This window comes from Triturus cristatus, chromosome 12 (assembly GCF_964204655.1).
Source record: "Triturus cristatus chromosome 12, aTriCri1.1, whole genome shotgun sequence".
Lineage (NCBI taxonomy): Eukaryota > Metazoa > Chordata > Amphibia > Caudata > Salamandridae > Triturus > Triturus cristatus.
In genome coordinates, this window is record NC_140595.1 from 106,483,627 (window position 1) to 106,507,265 (window position 23,639).

The 23,639-nt window shown below is 47.2% G+C and overlaps 1 protein-coding gene across 1 annotated transcript in view; it reads right to left on the reverse strand.

Moving 5' to 3' along the window:
- LOC146772765 (rho guanine nucleotide exchange factor 11-like) overlaps nt 1-23,639 on the reverse strand; it is a 237,740-nt gene that overhangs the window by 65,756 nt on the left and 148,345 nt on the right. Inside the window, 2 exon segments of the mRNA XM_085637029.1 lie at nt 1,314-1,378; nt 12,227-12,322. Of these exon segments, the coding sequence (XP_085493155.1) occupies nt 1,314-1,378; nt 12,227-12,322 (161 nt within the window).

The window sequence follows — 23,639 nt, forward strand, 5'->3', positions numbered from 1 at the left end:
ATTTGCAAAACCTCCGGCTTTCCGCCTCAGAGGGGTTCCAGTAAGTGGTGATCGTTGCGCTTTCGAGCGTTAAGTACTAGGTCGGACCCCCACATGCAAACACAAAGCTTCGGATGACGGAGACTTTGGAAGATCTCAGGGAGGGATTGCAGTTGAGGGATGTGTGGAGGGATTGCAACCCGAGTAAAATAACGTTTTCGTGTGTACGCCGGCAACAGGGACCTCCAGCGGGCTTGACTACTTCTTCCTGTCATTAGACCTCACCTCAGAGGTGGATGGGATAACGTATTTGCCTAGATATATCTCAGATCATTCCCCAGTCTTGCTAAGTCTGTGGGGGAAACCGGAATGTCTGGAAATACCCTCCTGGCGATTGTGTGCAGAGGTGTTCATGGACCCCCCCTTTGTTGCAGTGATCACTGAAACGCTGACTCGTTACTTTGAGGAGAACTGGGGATCGACCTCAAGTAGGGCAGTGGAATTGGAAACCATGAAGGTTGTCCTCTGGGGAGTCTCTATCAAGACAATCTATGGCGTGCGACAACTAGAATGCGGTATACAAAAGCAAGAGCTGGGGTTGTGCAGGTTGGAGGCTCATCTCCACACGAGTCCCCAGATTTTAGGGGAATGGGGAGCAGCCCGACAGGCCCTAGTAGAGACCTGAGCGATACCAAAAGGGATGGTGGACGGAGCATTTGAGCAAATCAAACACTCACCCCCAGTCAACTGATCTGGGTTTAATCCATAATCATTCTTTAGCTCACTCCACCACTCCAGTTCCGACATGGCCATATGCAAATCAGTCTGACCCTGTGCCTCATGGGAACAGTCCAGCCCGAACTGCCAAGCCATGTCTTCCCTGGACCGGAAACAAGCATCCTGGGACCGGTTTCAGGGTCATAACCCTCATCAGCCAGCCAACACCAACACCAGTTTCTGGCAGTCATGGCACAGTTTGAACCCTTTAGGCCTCGTTGGGGGGGTACCATTCCCTTAGAAACAATAAATGATTTTTGAAAGAATGTGTGAAAACCAAAGAAAAGAGAGCAGAGCTCTAGATCCACAATTCAAGGCATTGAAAGAAAGAACAGACATTGTCACATGGGGTGGCATCTATATGTGGCTCCGCTCCATCACTTACTGCATGGGACAAGATCAAAACAGAGCTGCACAGCTTCATTTACCAGCACACTGGAGCATTGCTATGGCCTGGTGCCTGGCGAATAGTCTAATGGTGAGGAATATGCGGTTAGAAGTATCCATCAGAATTAATGTGCTTTAAAGATTCTCCATGCAACAGAACTCACCTAGAGGGACTTCTTCCATCTCTGAAACAGTGCAGCTTTCAGCAGAGACGTCAGGATTATTTATCGCCACGCTACAATGAGAAAAATATAATCAATGTTAATGGGATTAAAACACGCTTCATTGTCTAGTGAAGCCCTTAAACAAAAATAGGCATAGGTAAAAGTTAATATATTAAAGAGTTTGGTACAAGTTGTGAACTGAAGCCTAGGATCCACAAATACAAATCAATAGAAGTGATCTCTTGACAAGGAGGTCATAATCTGCCAAAGGGCACACCGACGCTACTCAAAATTACAATTGCTACTTTTTCCTTTTTTCCACAATTCCACAATAAAAAATCCAATCAACATGCAATAAGGAATATCCTGCAGTCTAGTTTTGAACTTGGCTCCTTTTTTGCAAGTAGAATATTGTCTGGGCAGAGCAGGGAAATTCCTCCAAGCTGTAATGCAGCAGTTTTGAAAACATTTGACCATCCATCTAGCTATGCCAGCTTTTAAAAGAGCCTGACCTTTATGTGGCAGGGCAAAAGCAACATAAAGTTGTTGAGTTTTGCAAAAGAGCTCAGTTCTATCAATGTAATACATGAGAGCACACTTGACAGCAGGGGTGTGAAGGGCCCTCTCTGCCACAGAGTATGACTGTGTGAAGAAGCATGGGAGCTCAATGGTTTGAATGAGTTGGAATGGAGGAACCACTTTCAAAGGGAATTTAGGGTTGGTTCTAAGCCAATCCTGTCTTACTGAACCAGAACGAAAGGCTCTTCTAGGGTCTTCAATTGGCTAACATGCCTTAAAAATGTGATATCAGCAAGGAAAGCAACTTTTCAGGAAATAAATTGTAATGGGCACAAATGTAGAGGTTCAAAAGAAAAGCTCATCATTCTGGTAAGGATAATGTTAATGTTCCGCACATGGTGAGGAGGTACCCTGGGTGGAATAACTTGTTTGAGTCCTTCCATGACGCCTTGATGACAGAGATTCTGAATAACGACAAGTGTTTCATATTCTTCATATAACTTTCAATGGCATCCAAGTGAAGACGTATGCAAGTAAATGCAAGGGTCGATTGCTGAAGATGACGGAGGTAGCAGAGAATATATTGAACTTCAGGTTTAAGGAGATCTATTTGCTTGGGAATGCAGTAGACGAAAAATATTTTCCACTTCCAAATGACAAAATTGGTGGTAATGGACGATGTGAATGTTTTCCAGGCTGTAATTTTGGATATGGATGGGTACTATACACCAAATATTTGCATTGGTATTACCAGGGACAAGTTCCTTCAACAGAAACAAGGAAAAACAAATCAGTGGAAGAGTACATTGCAGAGGTAAAGAAATGACCTTTAGACTGAAAATTTGGTGTATTACAAGACAATTTCATCAGGGACCTGTTGGTGATGCACGCCAAGAATCTAGCCATTCAGGAGCATTTACGGGTCAGTGGTGATTTTGCGTTAAATGATGTGTTGGCAATTGTTAAAAAAACTGAGATGTCGAGTAGGTGTGCTAGGGTGTTAAAACAGAATGCAAAAGATTATGCCACTGTTCGAAATTGAGCATCTAAGTACAGTGTAAAAGATTCCAAATCCAAAGATCAAACCAGATGTTAACATTGTGACAGTAAAGAACATTTGGCATTTACCAAAAAATGTCCTGCTGCCATGCAAAAGTGTAGCAATTGTGGCATTGTAGGGCATTTTGTAAAAGTGTGCAGGAGAAGGAAAGAGTCTATTAAGTGTGTGAGTGAGCCAGTAAGTAAGGAAGATAAGAAAACTTCTGAAGGTGACAACGAGCACTGTCACAATGTAGCGAGTCTGTGTAGAAGCCTTGTTTTGAATGTTGATGGTAAATCTCACAGACCTAAATTTGAGTGCTGGATGACTGTTGTTGATGTATCCTTAAAAATGTATGCAGATTCTGGGTCCCCATAAACTATAATCAACGAGGAGCTGCAGAGAGAAAAAATTGTCAATAAAGTTGGAGGGGTCCTCAGGGTTAAAGTGGAGAACGTATTGACATGATTGGATTTAGGTGGTTTAATTTGAGATTCAAGAATAGGCTGACCCGGGCAGATTGCATGTTGCTATGAAAGGGCCCCCTTGTGTTTGGTTAGTTTGACCATGGAAATTTGCACATTGTGTTTGATCCCAGTAGCAAAGAGCAAGTGATGGTGTTTGATAAAGGAGTGCATATGGGCAATGATATGCTTAAAAGATTTCCAAAGGTTTTTAGTGGTAGGTTGGGGAATTTGAAAGGATTTGAGTACTGAATTATTTTGAAGGCTGATGCTAGACCTAATGTCCACAAGGTAAGGAACATTCCTTTCATGGTTAGGGAAGAAGTCTCTGAAGATCTGGAGAAGCAGGTTTCTTTGGGGTATTGAACCAATAGAAGTCTCTGATTGGGTTTCCCCCATTAGTGGTGGCTAGACGAAGCAATGGCAACATTTGTTGTGTGTTGACTTACGCCATTTGAACAACAACATAAATGTGGGCCAATTTCTGTTGCCAAGAATTAATGAACTGGTAACTTTTGTCAGAGTTGGCAAGTGGTTTTTCACCATTTATCTATTGTCATCACACCACCAAATTTCTTTAGCTCAGTATTCCCAGAAACGTACATCTTTTGTCACCCCTGATGGGTGTTTCCAATTTAAGCTCACGCCATTTCACCTAGAGTCGGTGGCTGCAGTCTTTCAGTGATTAAAGTTTTAACTTTTTGGAAAAGAAAAGGTGTAAAAGTTTTCCAAGACAATATTTTCATTTTTGGTCCAACCGGGGATGAACACGATAAGGGATTGATGAAGGTGTTAAATATTTTGGAGTCCAAGGGGTTAACAGTATAATTTTCAAAGTGCACGATAGCGGCATGCCTGCTGTCAGAGAAGAATGGAGTAAGAAATAGAAGAAGGATAAAGTTTTATAAGTAGTCATGACTTACTTGATTGACGTTTGGCCAAGAAAAGAGGGTATAGATCAATCTATGAAACCATTCCGGGAGGTAAGGACTGACTTGACTGTTGAAAGTGGCACAATTCCGGGAGAACAAAAAGTAACTCCACTACAAGCTTTGCGAAGAACGGTTATCAGTTCGGAGCATGAGGAGCAATCTGGAATTACTGGAACCAAGTCTATTGCGAAGAAGATGTTTTGGTGGTCAGGTGTGGATCTTGAGGTGGAAAGATATGTAAGAGAGTGCCCCAATTGTGTTTTGGCTGATAAATCTATACAGACTTTAACACCAACTATGAGTAAATGTTTGATTCCAGTTGACATTGTAGGACCCCTTGGGAAACCTCACAAGTATGTGTTGGTTTTAATTGACTTCTTTTGCCAATGGCCGACCGTGAAGGTGGTAGAAAAGGCAGATATGGATGCAGTTTGTGAATTCCTGGAACAGATTTTTACATTGGACGGCATTCCTGCCACCATTTTGAGTGGCAATGGAATGAAATTTGTCTCCAATAAAACTAAGCTTTGTTTTGAAAGCAGTGGTGTGAAGCATGAGACCACTGCACTAAACAATCCCAGTGGCAATGGTATTGTAGACAAATTTAACAGTGTGATCAAATGTATCATACAGTTATGTAGGGCAAGTAATGAGGACTAGGTTACTCAACTGGGTAAAATGGTTTGGGCTTACAGAGTTACTAATAATCGATCGACTGGAGTATCTCTGTTTATGATGAGGGGTAGGAATCCTAGGACCAACTTCACACCTGGTTATTTAGTATATGTGTGGAATACTAGTCAGTTAAAGGAGTGTGGGGAAAAGTAAGAGAGTCATTATAAAGGTAAGTTGTATTATGATACTAAGGGCCTTATGTAGGTAAATTACATTTACCACTTCATAAATACCGAATGTTACCGATTCGGTATTTATGAATAGGTAAATGTAATGTAGGAAAAAAAATACCGAATCGGTAAGTGTCGGTATTTTAGAGTCGGTATTTACCGATTCGGTAATGGCAACCTGTATCCCATTGATTCCTATGGGCCAGGAGGCCCATAGGAATCAATGGGAAGCCAGTTACCATTACCGAATCGGTAAATACCGAATCGGTAATGGGGGGAGCTTAATCAAGGGTGGCAGGGTGTCACATTGACACCCTGTTGCACCCCTGATTTCTGCATGTGTGCACATGTGGCACACATACATGCCCTGAGGGCATGTGTGTCTGCCACATTGCACACATCTAAGGGCTAAAAAATGTATTTACTGAGTCATTTGTCATTTACCACCAACTTACAGTTAGTGGTAAATAACGACTCCCCACACCCACCACACACTCCCCCTACATCTCATTTCTGTATTCGGTATTTACCGAATCGGTAAAATTACCGATTCGGTAATTTTACCAATTCGGTAAATTACCGAATACAGAAATGAGCCCCCTACATGTCAAAAGCCTAAATACCGGTCGGTAACGGTATAATTACCGAAAATCGGCCGTTACCGACCGGTATTCGGCTACGTACATATGGCCCTAAGAGAGGTTCAAAATGGGTGAAGGTCAAAGTGGGTGACTGGGTTCAGATTAAGAAACTGGGTTTTGTAGCTCAAGGGAATTGTCGATTTTATGAACTGGAGAAACTTTTTGAAGATTTGTGTAATTCAGTGAGGTTGAGTAATGGTAAAGTCTGGAATCTTAATTGAGTGGCTGTGGATCCAAATGAGATATGGAAGCGAGTTCATGGGGAGTCACATAAGTTTGAATCTGACTTTTTGGAGGATTTTGAGATGATGGAGAGATGGTCAGTGTTAGAATCCGGGGTCTCTGGTTGGCGCAGGTATGCACTTGCGACAAGCAGGGAGCCTTTTCATCTAAGTCAGGGCGTAGGATCACCTCTTAAAAATAACCCCTGCTCACCCTCTAGGTAACGTGGCGCGAACAGTCAGGCTAGATTCCAGAGGGCATTAGGTTAAGCGTTGCAAGTTGCCCCACACAATAATCACTTCCCCACCACACAAAGACACAAGGCTGTATTTCTGTAAAAATATAGGTCTTTATATAAAAGATTTCTTGAAGGCAGGTTGATAAAATACAGTTCTCTTGTAAGTACTAATCCAGTTACTCTTTAAAGGCTTAAAGGCAGTCCACAGTTTTAAAAATGGCACAGTTCTATGCAAAATAAGCTCCTAGGGGGTGTGGTGCGCTTTGTAGCGCCTCAGGTACGCTTCGTACCGCTATTTCCGTACGCCGTGCCGTTTCTCACGCTTCTCGCGTGAGTACGCGTATGCAGGCCTTGAGCCAGACGGTCCGTACCTACGTAGGTACGCGTCAAACGTGTTCCAGGCTTCGCTTGCCAAGTCTCACGCTTCCCGCGTGAGCGCCGGCAATGCTTTTGGATGCTGTACGGTCCGTACAGTGGCAGGGACGCGCCGTACACGGACGGCAACACAAGTACGGCTCAACAGAGGCGGGTACAGTTCGTACCAGGGCAGTACGGGTTGAACTACGCACAAGTCACAAGTTTTCCAAAGGCAGGTACGGCACAAGTCACAAGATACTTCTGATGCAAGTACGGTCCGTACGAAGGCAAGTACGGGCCGTATTACGCGCACTAGTCACAAGATACTTCCGATGCAAGTATGGTCCGTACGAAGGCAAGTACGGGCCGTATTACGCGCACAAGTCACCAGATATTTCAAAAGCAGGTACGGCTCGTACGAAGGCAAGTACGGGCCGTACTTTAGCGCGAAATGTCACCAATACCTTTAATCTTCACGGGGATGGTCACTGCAGCCTCGGGGTTCCACGGAGAGGTGTCCCACGTCGCGGTGTCGTCCCTCACAGTCAGAGGGCGGCAGTGCTTCGTGGCACACTCGTAGAAGGTCTCAGCCACACGACCAAGGTCAGAGGAAGGGAGAGCAGCTCCGGGGCAATTCTCAGCGCGTTGCAACGAGATCGGCTTTCCCGGGGATCACCAGTGTGTAAAAGGTCCTCGCGGTGATATCGGTGGCGCAGGGTCGCAGAGGCTCGGGGGTTGGACACTCAGGTTCTTTTCTTTGCGGTGCGAGCTACGGCTCGGAGGGGCAGTCACTTGCGGTGCTGGGACCAGGTAGACAGGTCCTTGCGGTGCTCGTGGTAGCCCCAGGTGGCAGATGTCGCGGTGCAGAGAAAGTGAAAGGCACACAGGTTCTCTGGGGGTCAGCGTCACAGGATTGCATCCAGCAGCTTCTCCTCTTCTGGGGGAAAGGTAGCGCCACTGTTCCTGGGGCGCAGATCAGGGGGCAAGTTCACAAGCAAGCCGTGGGAGATTGTTTGAAAGCACAAGTTGATGCAGTCTTTTTCCTTTAGTCTTTTCCTCTCCTTCCAGCAGACAGGCACCCACTGCAGGCCAGTCTCTCAGGCAGAGAGACAGTATTGCTCCTTCAGCTTCTCCAGGTCCTTCTCCTTCAGGCAGAGGTTCGTCTTGGCGCAAACAGGATCTGATTTCTTAGGAGCAGGGCTCCTTATTTTATAGCACAATTCTTTTGTTCTTTGTCGCCAGGGGACCTGGGCCTGGCTCAGTCCAGTTTTGGAGCTCTTTGTTGTGGTGACTCTGCTCTTTCCTTTCAGCAGCAGGGCAGAGACATCAGCCGCTCCACAGGGGGCGGAGCCGGCATTGTGGAGGCAGAGCACAGGTCTATTCAAGAGTCAAGGTGTACTCCTCCCACCCATCCTGGTGTAATCTCTCTACCCACCACCTGGCAGCCAGCCTGTCTCCTGGGATTCCCCAGCCCTGCTCCTTCCCTGTTACTAGGCAGAACACACACACACAGCGCAGAGGCAGACTGAAATGGCCAGGTCAGTAAATACTAACTTTCTAAAAGTAGTATTTACAAACACAGGATATTAAAATAAACTTTACTAAAAGAAGTATTTTATTATTCTGAGTTCAGGCGTACTAAACATGACTTTCTACCATGCTCTATGAGTCCACTGGGATTACAGCGTGTAGTAATTCCAGCAGCCCATTCTGGCCTATGGAGAGCAGGTAGCCTTCAATAGTGAAAAACGAAAATGGCTTTAATTCACTATTAAGACATGCCACACACATCAGGGCATGTCCTACCTTATGCCTTCAATGCACCCTGCCCTTGGGCCTACCAGAGGGGTGACTAATATGTAGTTAAGGGAAGGTTTAGGGACTGGCAAGTGGGTGCACTTGCGCAGTCAGCGCGACAGTACCAGACTGCACGCAGGTTCTGCAGTGGCAGATCCTAGACACATTTTACTAGGCCGCTTCTGTGGGTGGCACAACCAATGCTGCAAGCCCACCAGCGGTATTTGTATTTACAAGCCCTGGCACTCCTGGTGCTTTTTACTAGGGGCTGACAGTAAACCAAATGAACCAATCATGGACACCAATCAATGTATACACTTTTCAAAGGGAGCACTTGCACTGTGGCACTGATTAGCAGTGGCACAGTGCCCTGAGCAGCTAACACCAACAAAACACAATGAGGCACATCAGCAAAAAGTGGAAGGGAAACTCACGCCAAGGTGCCAGGTCTAACAGTCAGCAATGGAAGGGAACACAAGTTACCTGCACATTTGGATCTTCTGGAGGAGAGCAGTGAGGCTGTGATGATTGAAGAGAGGGAAGTGGTGTTGGAAGAAGCTAATGTGGGAGTGGTGAGTAGTCTGGAGTCACTTCTAGGACTGCTAATGAGAACATTAATGTACATGATGCTGGACATGACATTGACAAAAGAATTAGGAAATTGTCAAAATGTTTAGAAGATTATGAGAATGGTAATATAGAATGCATTTTGTGGTTTATTTTAGTTTTTCTCATTTTGTATTTAGGCCATAGGGTTATTATCTTTGATGTCTGTGTTTTTGTTTCCAACTTGAAGTTAATCAGTTTTGATGGTTTTTTTGTATATATTTTAGTTTTTTGTAATAACGAGGGGGATGTGTTGTGGGCTTGTTGGTAAGGTCATCCATGTGTGGAACCTGCAATGTAGTGAGGGTTTTGTGATTATTCACAGAACACTGGAGAGGTGACGGTGGGGAAACAGTGGGAAGGAACATTGGTGATGTTGGCTACTGCAATCTATTGACAGGAAATGACAGAGAAATTCACAGCGCATTGGCTCTATCTGTGGACCATGGTTGGAATCTGCCCTGAGGGGAGGCCTACCATCTGCTCTTCTGTGTTTACAATGAGATTTGTAACATTCTTTCTCTTGCACTTACCAGAGGATGGGGACCTGGACTTATAGCAGTACAGTTTTTTGTGCTCTGTGACATACAATTTTGTCATCTGATCCCTTAAGGCCTTCGGACGCTTAAGAGAGCATTTGTTCAATGACTCTGAATATGCCTACATCCATGATACCACAAACAGATGTCATGCGGGTCTGTGCCAGATATTTGCTTTCTGTAGGTGTGGCCCCGACTGAAACCTGTAGCCTGAGATCCCTAGCAAAACATCTTCAAAAAAGAGTTTTTAAAGGAGGTAAGACGCTGACGAAGTTCAGAAGTGGAGTTCCAGATCACCATCAAAGAATGAGGAAAATAAGGATCTGACGCTAATGTGCAAGACTTGCACACATATATGGCTTCCTGCTAACATTTGCAAAGGAGCAACAAAGTTAATGCAAAGTCTGATGGCACCGCCTATCAATGCGTAGGAGCAATTGCTAATAACGTTTCTGGATTCAGTCTGATACCTGCGGGAATTCAAAAGGCAAGGCATCTGCAGTTATAATCATCTATCAGAATCTAGAGAATGTCAAAATGAATTTGAGTAAGGAGCAATGCGCACCTCATCACCTCAAATTACTCAAACAGAGTGGGATAAGGTATGGGGAGCATGGAACAAATTCAGGGGTGGAATATGTGACCCGCCACCGATGCCACATGATGACACCTCTGATTCAGACTGATGTAGTAGATCTTGGGGCGGCAATGAGAAATGTTGATGCCGGCTATGTACCACAGTGCCGATATGATGTTTACTTCTGGGGTGTATATTGGGGTGTTGTATTGTCAAAAGATAGGAGCAAAATGCCTAGTCAAGTGTCTTGCTGTTTTGTTCACAACAAAAACAATAACAAGTTTTTTTTTTAAAATAAAAAATTACTCAAACAGAGAGGCAGATTCAAGTCCCTAAGTTTTAGAATACCCCAAACTCAAATCTGAGAACTGAATCAAACCACATGGGGTTTCGAAAACATCTGAAAACCTTTCATACCAGCTTTTGTAGTAAACAGGTCACAGCTAAAGAAAATTGGCACAGTTATAGCTCACTTATCTGACAAAAATTACCCTAAAAGATGACTTGTCTTGAAGACTTTTAACACTTTAAAGCAACTGACAGAAGACATTGAACACTTTATAAAATTCCCAAATGAATAAATATAGTGGCTAAAATAGATGCCCTAGGCTAGCAATTAACGCATCTTAAACGTTCATCTTGTGTTACATAAATCTCCCATATACTGGCCATCTGTTCTAGGACAATAGATAGGAGATTAAACCCCAGTTTCAAAGTTGCCTGATAATCTACTGTCTTCTCGCCTTCTACTTTTTAGACTTTCCAATATTTCCATTACGAAGCAGTGGCCTCTGGTTCATAAACTGTGATTTCAGTTAAAGTCATAGGCAGTTGCATGGGTTTGGAAACCCCGTGGGCTCCTCTTTCAAAGGTGTGCCACCAAGGCATGTGAAAGCTTTAGCAATGAAGCAAAAGCAAGACACACACAGAATAGACTTCCATGAAATTACAAATCACAATCCCTATAGTGGTGGCTAGGCGACATTGATGTCAATAACATTAAGGGCCTTATTGCGAGTACGGCGTCACTGTGGTGGTCCGACCCCCTACACACTGCGGGCCCGCAGTGTGCAGTCGGAGCGCCACAGGAGCGATGTGTCCGCCGGGGAATCCAGGATCCCGCGGCTGTTGTGCAGCAGTCAGGAGCAGGAATATCCTGGGAGTGCCGCTGCAGCACCACCAAGCATATTCTGAGTTGTCTGTCAACCACCTTTTTAAAGGGGGGGGGCCTGTCATGGAAAGGGTGACAGAGAGGTAACTAAGGGGGCCCTAACAGGGCCCCCGTGCTGCCTCTGGGCGTGGGGGTGAATTCAGGGGGGCACATGTTGCCCACCTGGAATTGCATCTCTGTCCCTCCAGGGTGTGGCATGCATGCCACACCATGCAGGAACATACTGCAGGTGTTGTCAAGGCGGCGGGCTGCATGTTAGGCTCTCGCATGATCATCATAGCAGCCCACCGCCGGGAGACCAACCCAGCACTGGCTGCACACCATTGATTACAATCGTAATCCGGCAGGCAAGCGCACCACGGCTTTGGCAGTCGTCCCGTGGGTGGCACTGCAGGAGGGCAGCCAAACCCGTAATAAGGCCCTAAATGATAGAAAGACCAGCAATGTCATCATGTAGGGATTTTTTTTCCAGCTAAGAAGAGCAGGCAGAAAGCACCACCCAGTGTAAGAGAAACACCCATACCTCTAAAATAGCATCATTGTGCAATTACATTTTTGCTTATTTTTCTAGGGCACTGGTTGAAGTAACTAAACAATGTGAGTAAGTGCACATGATCCATAAAACATTGTTCAATCTAGAACTTATTTAACTAGCTAACTGAACATTATTCTGTGTTCTCCGGTCTACGAATTTGCCCATTTGTGAAGTCTTGTCATTCCCTTATCGTGTAAAAAATCCTGAAGTTAATATTGTGCTCCAGAATGAATCAGGGCTATTTAAAATTCTAACTACAACGTGAATTCATAATAGAATCAAAACTCCAAATAACCATTTGCCACTCATGGCTATAAGTGTGCTTGTGTTGGACATTTTGTTAGTCATTTCAACATACTGGCAATAGCCAACACTGCACAGAATTCAATATCTGCAAAGTGATTGATAAATCCAGGAAATAAGACTGTTCACTTCACCTGACAGGAGGAGGCGTGTGATTGACCGGCTCCTGCCCCCGGCTACTGAAGTTCCTCGTTGCAACTTCCACTACGTTTTCAATTTGAGCTTTCCACCTTTAAACGAAGAAATAAGTTGGATAAAATGAGCATCAGTCAATGAAATTATGAAATTAAAACATCAATGTCTGATTGACAACCAGAAAATGAGGGAGTAGGGTTCTCTTGCAGAAAGTCATTATTTTGTTGAAAAGGATCAACAAGACTGGCAGTTCTGTTATGCAGCAAAGTAAGGTTTAAAGAGGAAATAAACTCAGCTTGCACCAAGATAAACTTTTTAACAGGTACATCTTCAACATGAAGGCCATTCAGAGCTGTTGTCTCGTTAGAAGTAATGCCTGCTTTAGTGAGTGACTAATTAAAGGATTAGACACACGTGATCAACATGTTCTTTCTTTTTTAACTCAATGTGGGCATTTGCATTTTTTTTATTTTAGTTTGATCTTCAGTAAAGTGCTGTCTAGTACTCTAAAATATCCTCAACTTGCGTGGGTACACACTAAAATTCTCATGCAGGGGTCGAATGACTAAAGGTTCAGTGATGTGGGGTCACTTGATACTCAGACAAGGCTGGTTCATGCTTAGGGTTCGCCTTCATTATTATGCTACATAGCATATCATTAATAAATTTCATACATACATTTCCAGTCTCCACGTTTGTCCTGGATTAGACTTTTACCATTTTATTTATTCCTAAGTTTCATATAGCGCTAGCTAGACCCATGGGTATCAGAGCGCTTACATACATGAAAGATAATAGCATGGTGTATCATGATATAAAGATGCATAAAGATATAGGTATAACATTTTAAGACAGCATACATCAAAAGACCATTGAGAAGGTCGTCTTCCATGGAAACACCACTCAGCGATACCAGTAAAAACAGCCACCTGTATATATTCAGCACCCTCCAGTGTCAATCCTTCAAACTCACATAAAGTTGAGGTCACTGTGCGCCCGCCATTTGGAAAGTTATTCCCACCAGTACATTGAACTAAAGGACGGAAAGTACCTTCTCTGGCCACACCATCAGGAACAATATGATGGGGTGCAAGATCCCCGCGGCAAAGAACGACAAAAAGTGAGGCCTTCTCCTTCAATGCAGGAACACTCATTTACAACATTTATCTTTATTAGAGATTGAGCCCTCACTCCTTATTTGGATGGAATAAGAACCATATGTTCCTCCCAAAAACATTACTTTGTTTTACAGAACCCACTTCCACCAGGTCAGAGTTTGTACAAATGTTTGTATCTGTCTGTCCTACTATCGAAATTCCCAAGACAGTTTTTGTAATCAACCAAATTTTGCTTCTGTATCCTTAGTGTGTTATAAACATGCATGGCTGCTCCTCCACTAAAGGCCGACGCTGTGAAAAATAGCGGCAATAAAACAAATAATTATCAGTAAACATTTAGGGGTCAATTCCGATCCTGTATTTTTTTTTTCCGTACGACTCGTATCTGTAATTTTTTCCGCACGGATCGTACAAGTCCCTCCGACCCGGGAAGTACGATTCGTACGGGAAAATTACATACGGATCGGCCCGATCCATACGAATCGGATCGGGAAAAGTTGTACGAGACGGACCCGGACACTTTTCCGTACGAATTGTAAAAATACAGTTCGACCGTACAAGTACGATCCGGACCAGCTTTCCGATTTACGAATGGTACGGAAAACGTCCCGTACACGGGGAATGACTTTACCCGCTACGAAGCGAACTTTGTATGACTCGTATCCCGGGAAAAGTTGTTCCCGGGGTGCGAGTCGTACAGGGGTACGAGTCGTACAGGCACCCCCCATGCATATGTATGCACCTTACAACAACATCGCGTATGTACGCACCGTTGGTGTATGCACCGTACATACGCAATGTTGGTGTACGCACCGTACATACGCAATGTTGGTGTACGCACCGTACATACGCAATGTTGGGGTATGCACCGTACATATGCAATGTTGGGGTACGCACCTTACATATGCAATGTTGGGGTACGCACCGTACATACACAACGCATGGGGGTGTATGCATGTACGACTCGTACCCCTGTACGAGTCGCACCCCTGGGAACATGTCGGAGTACGACTCGTACCGCGGAGAACGTCGCATATGACCGAGTCGGACACACAAAAAAACAGAAGCAAATACAACGAAACAAGTCGTACTGAACCACGGATACTGTAAAACAGCACAAGGAGCGTCTATTCGACTCGCACAACACCGCAAAACACGTCTACAGTGCACAAAACATGGAAATGACTGACCTGGCCACATCCAAACAGGCAAACAGAGGGGCAAACTCACAACCACCCCTTATAACACACCCACCAAAAATTCAAACTGAGGCCCACCCACAAATGGACCAATAAAAAGGGCCCACACACACAAACCATGAGCCTTTGCAACAGACTCACTGCAACTAGAGAGCACACACCAACAACTGCACCCATCCACCTTAACATATACACCTTCACACAACCTCCTTCACACATACCCCCTCTTCACATTCCGACCCACACCTTCACATTCAGACCCACACACCCACAACCATCCACACCCTCACCCCACACCATGCCCACAGACAAGAATCCAAAGTTCACAAGGGAGGAGCTGGAGATCCTTGTCAATGAAGTCATCAGAGTCGAGCCACAGCTGTTTGGAACATTGGTCAGACAGACCAGCATAGGCGAAAAATCACGCCTGTGGCAGAGGATCGTCGATAGGGTGAATGCTGTTGCACCCATCAGAAGGACCAGGACTGAATGCCAAGCCAGGTGGTACGATCTGCGGAGGTCAGTCAAGCGAAAAATGAATGACGACTACGCCCAGAACAACATCACTGGAGGTGGTGGGCCCCGCAGACCAGTACATTTCCATCCCTGGGAGGAGAAGGTGATGGCCCTGCTTCCGTCGGTGGGAGTACATGGACTTCAAGGACTGCCAGAGCCTGGTGAGTACACAAACAACTTATGTAACATGGGGGTAATGGCATCCACACCCCAATAACACAAAATGCACGCAACTACCCCCAAGCCCTCACCGGCCAGAACCACAGTCAAAAACAACGCTAATGCCACTAACATGTGTATGCCCCATTGAGAAAGCAAGGCCATGCTATGTCCCATGCTACACGAAGCACTAACCCAAGAATGGATGTCCGGTATGCTGGGAGGGTGGGTGTCACAAAACGCATTGTTGAACTCCAAATCAGACACAATTGCCCTCATCCCATATGGCCCAGGTACATACCCATACACCATGCGCAATGCATAGAGACTGGGAAAGTACTGACAAGATAGCTGACACTTGGCCCTCGTGTAGGCAGCACAAGGCCCTCCTGTGACCAGTGCAAACACAAACACCAAGACAACAAGGTCAGATATCTAGGACAGGAACTCACACTCACTGTCATGGCAGCATGCTCCATGAGGGGACAGCTACATCACCTGGGAGCCCCAGTGCCAAATCACACTACACCCACCAGCAGGCCCTGTCACACACACCTTACACAAGCAGACACCCCCGGGACAGGCAATGGATTTACCCACTGTCACAATGGACATGTAACACAACAAGACCTATACATAGCCGAAGAAGCATCCAAGCCAAAAATCTACATGTCAAAGACTCAGGAGAACATATCAATCTGTCCCACGCAACATACCCATCCACAAGTGAACATTGAGGAGAATGCTAGGCACATACAACTACCTGGAGGAACAGTGCCAACTTGAATGTGTGAAACATGGATGTTGCATGAAACAGCATTAACATTGTCTGTCTCTCATACACAGGGCAACGTGATGAATCTCCCCCCAATAATGGGGGTGAAGAATCACAGTCCCAGGCTCGGGAGGAACCTGATCCCACCGGCAGCGACGCCTCTCAACACTCCGCGGATGACCCCGACCAACCTGGACCCTCTGGTGTCCAAGCCCCTGCAGCACCTGGTTCAGGAACATCTGTGCCAACCACCACCCCCATTCCTGCCACATCCCAGGAGACACCGAGGAGCCGTGCCCGCAGTGAACAACTGAGCCAGTCTGACCAGGAGGGAGAAGGTGCGCCTGGCACCCAGGAGGAGGCAGACAACACCGCCACTGCCATCCCTCAGGGGTCCCTTAGACCCGATGTGCCCACAACGGCAGCCCAGGCTCGTGTTGGCAGGGGTGGTGGGAGTGTAGGCAGGCGGAGGCGAGAACCTCACCAGCCAGCTGAAGGGACTGGTATGTCACACATACACAACATCATGGACGCATACCGGCGTGACACCAGGGAGTTCAGCCATGTAGTGGGGACCCTCACAGAGATAAAGGGGACCATCACAGAGATGAAGAACCAGCAGGCCGAGCAACACGCCAGTCAACAAGAACACCAAGGACGGATGGAGGCAAGACTGGTTGAGCTCCTGGCGGTGCAAAGGGACATAAGCCATTCACTCCGTCAGATCGCTGACAACATGGGCAACCCTCCCTGTGCCACCAGGCGAAGACCACCACCAGCCACAGGGAGGGAGGAGGATTCGTCCGACGGAGCGTCCCAAGCATCGTCAAGGCCTGCATCTGAGGGTCCCCCGAGGAAGGTGGGTTGTCCACTGAAAAGACCGTGAGAGGCAGCGGCCCATCCACATCTCCCAGGTCACCTGGCCTGGCACCTGGCCTTCATGTGCGACAGCATCACCTCATTGACTGACATTATCTGCCACATGGACTTGCTGGTCACAGTCTGACCAATGATGCCAAACACTGTGGTCTGGACTCTGCTGACTTCAAATGCCAAGGATCCCATCTCCCCATGTGAACTTTGGATTCTATGGTCCCTGTATTGCACCTTTTTCTGTGCACAAATCACGCCCGACCTATAATACAAAAAAGAATAATTGAAATTTTAAGTTGCAGTCATTTAGCATGAGTCCACAACATACGTGTGGGGATATGTCAAAGTATGCCTGAGTGTGGAACTAACTCCAGCCATCCATACACTGGGATCTGAGTCCGGTTGAGGACACACATGGGTCACAATGTATCATCAAATACAGACATGGAGCCCAATACTCATCCGTGATGGCCTCAAGCTGCTGAGGGGGGGCTTGCAATACTGCTCAGACAGACCTATTTGGAAGAGTATCATGAAGGCGTAGAGGTCATGTGTCATGTGGAGGTGCCCGGGGAGGGAGTCCCAGGTCTGCTTGGCGTGGTGGGAGAACTATCTCCTGCATGCAGTTGTTCTGTGGATGTGATGAATGGTGGCCAGGGCAAGGTTGGCTGCACGCAGTTGGGCCAACGGGGTGTTCGATGACAGACGTCCAAGTTCGGTTTTGGGTCTGGGGTTGTGGACTTCCTCCTGAGTGTGGTTGAGGAGTCTGAAGGTGATCCTGCAGCAGACAGTGAGCCATTGTAGCTATCTCAGGTGGACAGTGATGTGGCTGGGGCGGGGGATGTTGAAGATGAGGTGTGCGGATGCACCCTGGATGTGGACAAGTTCTCCTGCAGTTTTGCTGATGTTCCTCCGTAGAGGGCGGTGCTGTAGTTGACCCAGCTGGTGTCGTGGACCTGGGGGACGGTCTGTCTTGCCTTGGAGTGGATCTATCTGTGGATCATTTGCAGCATGCGGAGGGTGTTGCAGCATGAGGTACAGATGGTGTTGAGTTGCATGGTAATTGTGAGCGATGAGTCCATGATGAACACCAGCTTGCGTGCGTGGCCACTGGGTGCTGGTGCGGGGCCCAGGCCGGTGGGACACAAGGAGTTGACCCAGCCGTAAGTTGACAATCCTCAGATGATGACCTCAGTCCTGTCCAAGTCCAGCCTCAGGGGGCTGATGTTCAGCCATTCGTCATCAGATCTCATGCCTTCTTGAAGGTTGGATCTGGCAATGGCTGGGTCTTTGTTGAGGGTAAGGAGCAGCTGGGCGTCAATGGCATACAAGATGATGATGAGGTCGTGTGCGCATGTGATGTTGGAGAGGGGGGTCATGGAGACATTGAAGATCGTCACGCTGAGAGATGAGCCCTGGGGCATGGGCCAGATGACCCCAGTGTACTACATGCTGAAGGGTGGAGGCCGACTCCCTGGGCCTTGCTGGTGAGCTACTTGTTGATTTAATCCTGGGCCCTCCTCTGGATACCAGTCTTGGAGATGTGTGAGCTGACAGTGTGGTAGCACATGGTGTAGAATGCGGTTGAGAGGTCAAGGGGGGTGGTCTCACCATTGTTGAGCAGGGCATAGTTGTCGTTGGTGGCAATGATGACGTTTGCAGTGGTGTGATTACTGTGGAAGATGGTCTGGTGCCGGTTGCCTGGAGCTGTTTGAGTGGAGGAAGTTTGTCAGTTGCTCGTTGAGTGTCTTCCTGATGACATTTGCTGGGTAGGGAAGCAGGGTGATGTTCCTGGAGATCCTGCGGTACTGCCGTCCATTGTTTAAGAAGGGCCTGGGTCTCTGCATGCCTCCAGCTCCCATGGAATGTGGCAAACTCAAAGGAGACATTCATGACGTGCTGGACGTGGGCTTCAAGGATGGGGAATGATGTGGTTGAGATGTTGTGTGGGAAGGGGCCTGATTGAGAGCCAGAGTGGATGGTGCACATGAGCCAGGTGGTGTATTTGCTGCTGATGAGAGTCCAGAACCTGAGGGGGGTTTGTCCCGCAGATAATAGTGCTGTCTGCCTCTGTGTGCCAAGGGTGTCGTGTATGTCGATGAGCTTGCAGTGGTAGAAAATTGCAAGGGATTTGATCTGCCTTGCAAGGGTGGGGTGTCTTTTGGATGGAGAGCTGCTGTCAGTTCACTCACAATGCTGATGAGCTCCTTGATGTCGTGTATTTTGGTGCCTCTGCCCTATCTGAAGGATCTCCACTTGTCCTTGCTGATGATATGGCTGTGTGTGGCGTTTTCCAGGGCTGTAAGGTAACTGATGGTTCTTTGTGTTGCAAGGTTTGCACAAGAGTCTGGCTAGATCTGTATGAGTCCAGTAGGTCTGCCTTGTCCCAGGTGGCGTAACTGTTGTTGTGCTTCACAGGAAAGTCCGTCAATGTGGCAAGATTGTTGGATCAGTTGCTGATCCAGTGTGTGAGGTTGCAGGGTGTGGCGGTGGTGTTGGTTCGAGTGTCCCACACAGCTTGTCTGTGGTGACTTACATCAAGCATCTTTAGGGGATCGGTAACAGGGTGTGGGGCAGTGTGTTGCTTGTCGGAGACGTGGATGCAAATGTTGATGGACCAATGATGGATGGTGGTGTGGTTCTCCTCCAGCAAGAAGTTACTGGCCTCCAGCCACATGTAACCTGTGGAGGTGAGGGCGTGCGTGCAGATGTATGTGTTGATGGCTTAGCGGAATTGTGGATGTAGGCCTGGAGATCTGTAGATGAGTGTTACTCTGAGGGTTGCCAGGGGGTTGGTGCGAAACCGGATTTGTGACTCTGAGGGTGTACTTGTGAATAAATTGCAATTTATCCTCCGGGATTGTTGGTGCCGTCCCTGCGGGTGATCTTGTATCCGTCTGAGATGGCAATGAAGAAGTTGTGTGTTGAGGATGCTTTTATCCAGGTTACTGTCATGAAGGTGATGTGTGGGGCTGTTGTGTTGAGGAGGTAACAGAGTCCAATGGCATGCTGGTGGACGGAGCAGGTGTGGAGTAGGAGGCACATGACCTGGTTGTTCGCTTAGGGGTTGCCTGATAGCAGGCGGTTGATTGTCTGGTGGATATTGCTTGGAGGGTGGCTGCAGCATGAGCCTGTTGTGTGACGTGGGTCATGCAAGGACCAGAGGGTCGTGCACTGTGCACGTTGCAGGCGCAGACGGTCCTGCCTTTGGCACGGTGTTGGCGCAACAGTGGCACAGACAAGCTGCTGGCTGCATTAAGAATGGGTGGAGGGGGGAAGGGAGGAGCATTTTGGAGGTGTGTGGGATGCAGAATCAGGGCACTCGATGGGGCGGTGCCGCAGGTGAGGCAGAGGCAGGCGGAAGGGGTGAGAAACTAGGCAAAAAGTAGCACACAAAGACAAGGAGGTCAGAAAGGCACAGTGCAACGGGTGTATGTAAAGGAAGGAGTGTCAGAATACTCATGGGTCACTCCGAGAAAATGTATGAACAATCACCAAAAATGACGGCCACAGGATCAGGCTACAAAATGCGGAGCTGCGCACAGGAGACACACCGTCAGCAGGCGTTGACGTCCCGTTGTGGGGAGCAACCTGCACAAATACATACACAACCAGGTACTTCATGCACAATAGAGATTATTAGCCATGAAGAACTGCATGCATGTTGCCGAAGTACACATACACTCATATGCTCAATCTTTGACAATTATGCCATAGATGACGCATGCAAACTGGCAAGAGATCTGCAGTGACAGAGATGAGGCACTTTGGATTGTGGTGAACACCTTTATTACACAAACTCACACAAAGGGAAATGCATCCATATGAATAGACTCACAGGTCAGTTGACATAACATGTGGGACATACGCTGGACCCCCCCTTCACAACATGGATGTTGTAAATCCCAATGAACTGGCACACAAGTTAAGGGGATGAGCCAAACACATCCTGCTGGACACGGAGAGGCTGCAATTCCCCATAGAGCCTGTTGTTGTGATGTCCCACACTATGTCCACCCGTAGCATCCGCAATGTTTCAGAGGCAAGGTTTACACACATTGATGCCTTCATCAGACTCCACACTCCACTACAGATGACTGTCAAGAAGGGTGACTATCATGTCATGGGAGTGATGGTACATGTTATATGCTCCATGGTGAGAAGACATGTATGCATGGTACCACAACATGCACAGAAGCAGTCCCCACACATTCCCAACCAGCACCACCACCAAAATGCCTTGCTGCAATCCTTACCCAAACTGACATTTCCACATGTCCGTGCATGGAACGCTGATTCAGCACACGTTGCAATCCTCATGAGGAATAGCAGGAGGACAAAGATGACACAAGCAGACAACAGGCGCATAAAACCTGGGAATGACAGACACACTAGAAGTCACCTAAAACAATTCTCGCCACACACATGGTCAGTTACGAAACATGAACAATGTTGGACACATGCAAATTTCAAAGAAAGTCTCTCTGCAAAACTGTGTGGCATGACATCATCACTCGAGTGACACATCAGAACACACATCAAAGTCACTTTGCATTCAGTCAGCTGGACACACACATTGCAACACATGCCACTCAATGCTACAAGCTTGCACACTCATACCCAGTGACTCACCACTATGAGAAGAAGTTGCGTACGAGCTGACTCCGGATATCATCCTCCTCATCACTTGCCTCGTGACCAAGCTCTTGATCCTCCACGGGTGGATGTTCCTGCTCATCCAGATCCAGGATGAGTGGCACTGCCTTCTCAACTGCCATGTTGTGCAGAATGCAGCACACGATGAAGATTTTGCAGACCTTCTCCGGTGCATATGGGAAGGACCCGCCTGTCTTGTCAAGGCACCGGAATCGGCTCTTCAGGAGGCCAAACGTCCTCTCAATCACTCGCCTGGTCTGCCCGTGTGCATTGTTGTACCAGTGATCTGCAGCTGTTCTTGGGTTGCGGAGAGGTGTCAGTAGCCATGGCATGTTGGGATATCCAGAGTCCCCTACATGGAAACATCATGTAAATAAGTGGGTCAGGAGATGCCGTAAGAGCCAAAGATACCGCAACACACAGGACAAACAGAGTATACCCACCAACAAGACATGCTCGTTCGTTGTGCAGCCGCAGCATCATTTGTGGCACCCTGCTACGCCTCATGATGTAGGCATCGTGTGCTGATCCTGGAAAACGTGCACAGACATGGGAAATCAGCATGTTAGCAAGACACACCACAAGGGCATTTATTGAGTGGTAATGTTTTCGGTTGCGATAGGCTTGCTCCTGTGCCTGTGGTGGTACCAAAGCCACATGTGTCCCATCAATGGACCCAATGACATGGGGTATCCTTCCCAGGGCATAGAAATTAGGGGTGGGCGGAATTTGCGTAATCGCGTTACGCAAATCTCCGCGAAACGGTAAAAAATCTCCGCGAACACGCAGAAATTCCGCGAACACGCGGAATTGCTTGTTCGCGATACTTTTTTCCTGTTCGCGATCGCTGTTTGCGTGCTCGAGGTGAAATATCTCACGAACACGCATATTGAGAACGCGAACAAGCAAAAAATTTCGCGATGTTGCGGAACGCAGGTTTTTGGGCAATTTCGTGTTCTCCGCGGAACGCGAAATTACCCAAATTCCGCAAATTCCGCGAACGGAACGGAATTTACCGCCCAGGCCTAATAGAAATCACCCTTGACATCTGTCAACTCCTCAGGAGTAGGAAATTTGATGAATTCATCAAGGTGCTCCAACATGGCTGCCAAAACATCACGCAGGACAGGGCTGAACATTGTCTGTGACATCCCACCAACATCAGCATGGTCAATTGAAATGTACCTGTGGCAAAAAAATGTAGGGCTACCATCACCTTCATCTTGGGGGTCAGCACAGTAGGATACCTGTGTCGCAGTTGGAGGTGTGGTGCAAGCTTGTTAGTCAAGTCCTCAATCAACTGTCGAGTGAATCTGTAACGTCGGATGCAGGCACGTTCCCTCATGGCAGCCAAGTCTGGCATTGGTCTTGGGACAGGCGGTGCCCTGCAGGACATTGTTTGGAATAATGAAGATTGAGAGTCTGTCAACATCAATGTCAATGAACATAGCACATGCTAAACTGCTACTAAATATCAGGTAACTATGGAGTCTGGTGTGTGCAATACATCCAGGACACATATGCCAGCTTGCTGGCACTCCTATGAAAAGCCAGATACACCTGTTGATTGTCAAGTCTACATGGCATGCCCTGAAATGAACTGGGGGCCAGTCTGAGTGAACAGCCAGAGATATCTCCGGAGTGACACACATCCACATAGCTGCATTGGAAGGATGTCATCTCATCCAGACAGCTGACTGCAAGGCACACGCACAATTCACATGGAATGTCAAATGTACATATCAAACACATTGCGATGAAGGTGTACACGTGACAACAAAAAAACACAGCCATTGAGACGACGCTGACATGTGTGCCTGGGAAATTATGATGTCCGATGCACACAGACCCTACAGCCGTGGGAATCCACATGTGGCATGCTGTGCGTAGATGTGTGCCATGCCCATCTCCACACAGACCCATGTTGGATGCACCAACAGCAGATGCAGTTGACGGAAAACTAACAGCAAGCTCATGGGAACACATGACACACACCTGACATAGTCACATAGGGGCATGCTGATCGTGACATGTCGGTTGATAGAGTGTCCCTGTTTCTGGCATCAGGAGAAAGGTGCAGGTGTTGATGACTGTGCCATCCCACTGCTGCTGTGCA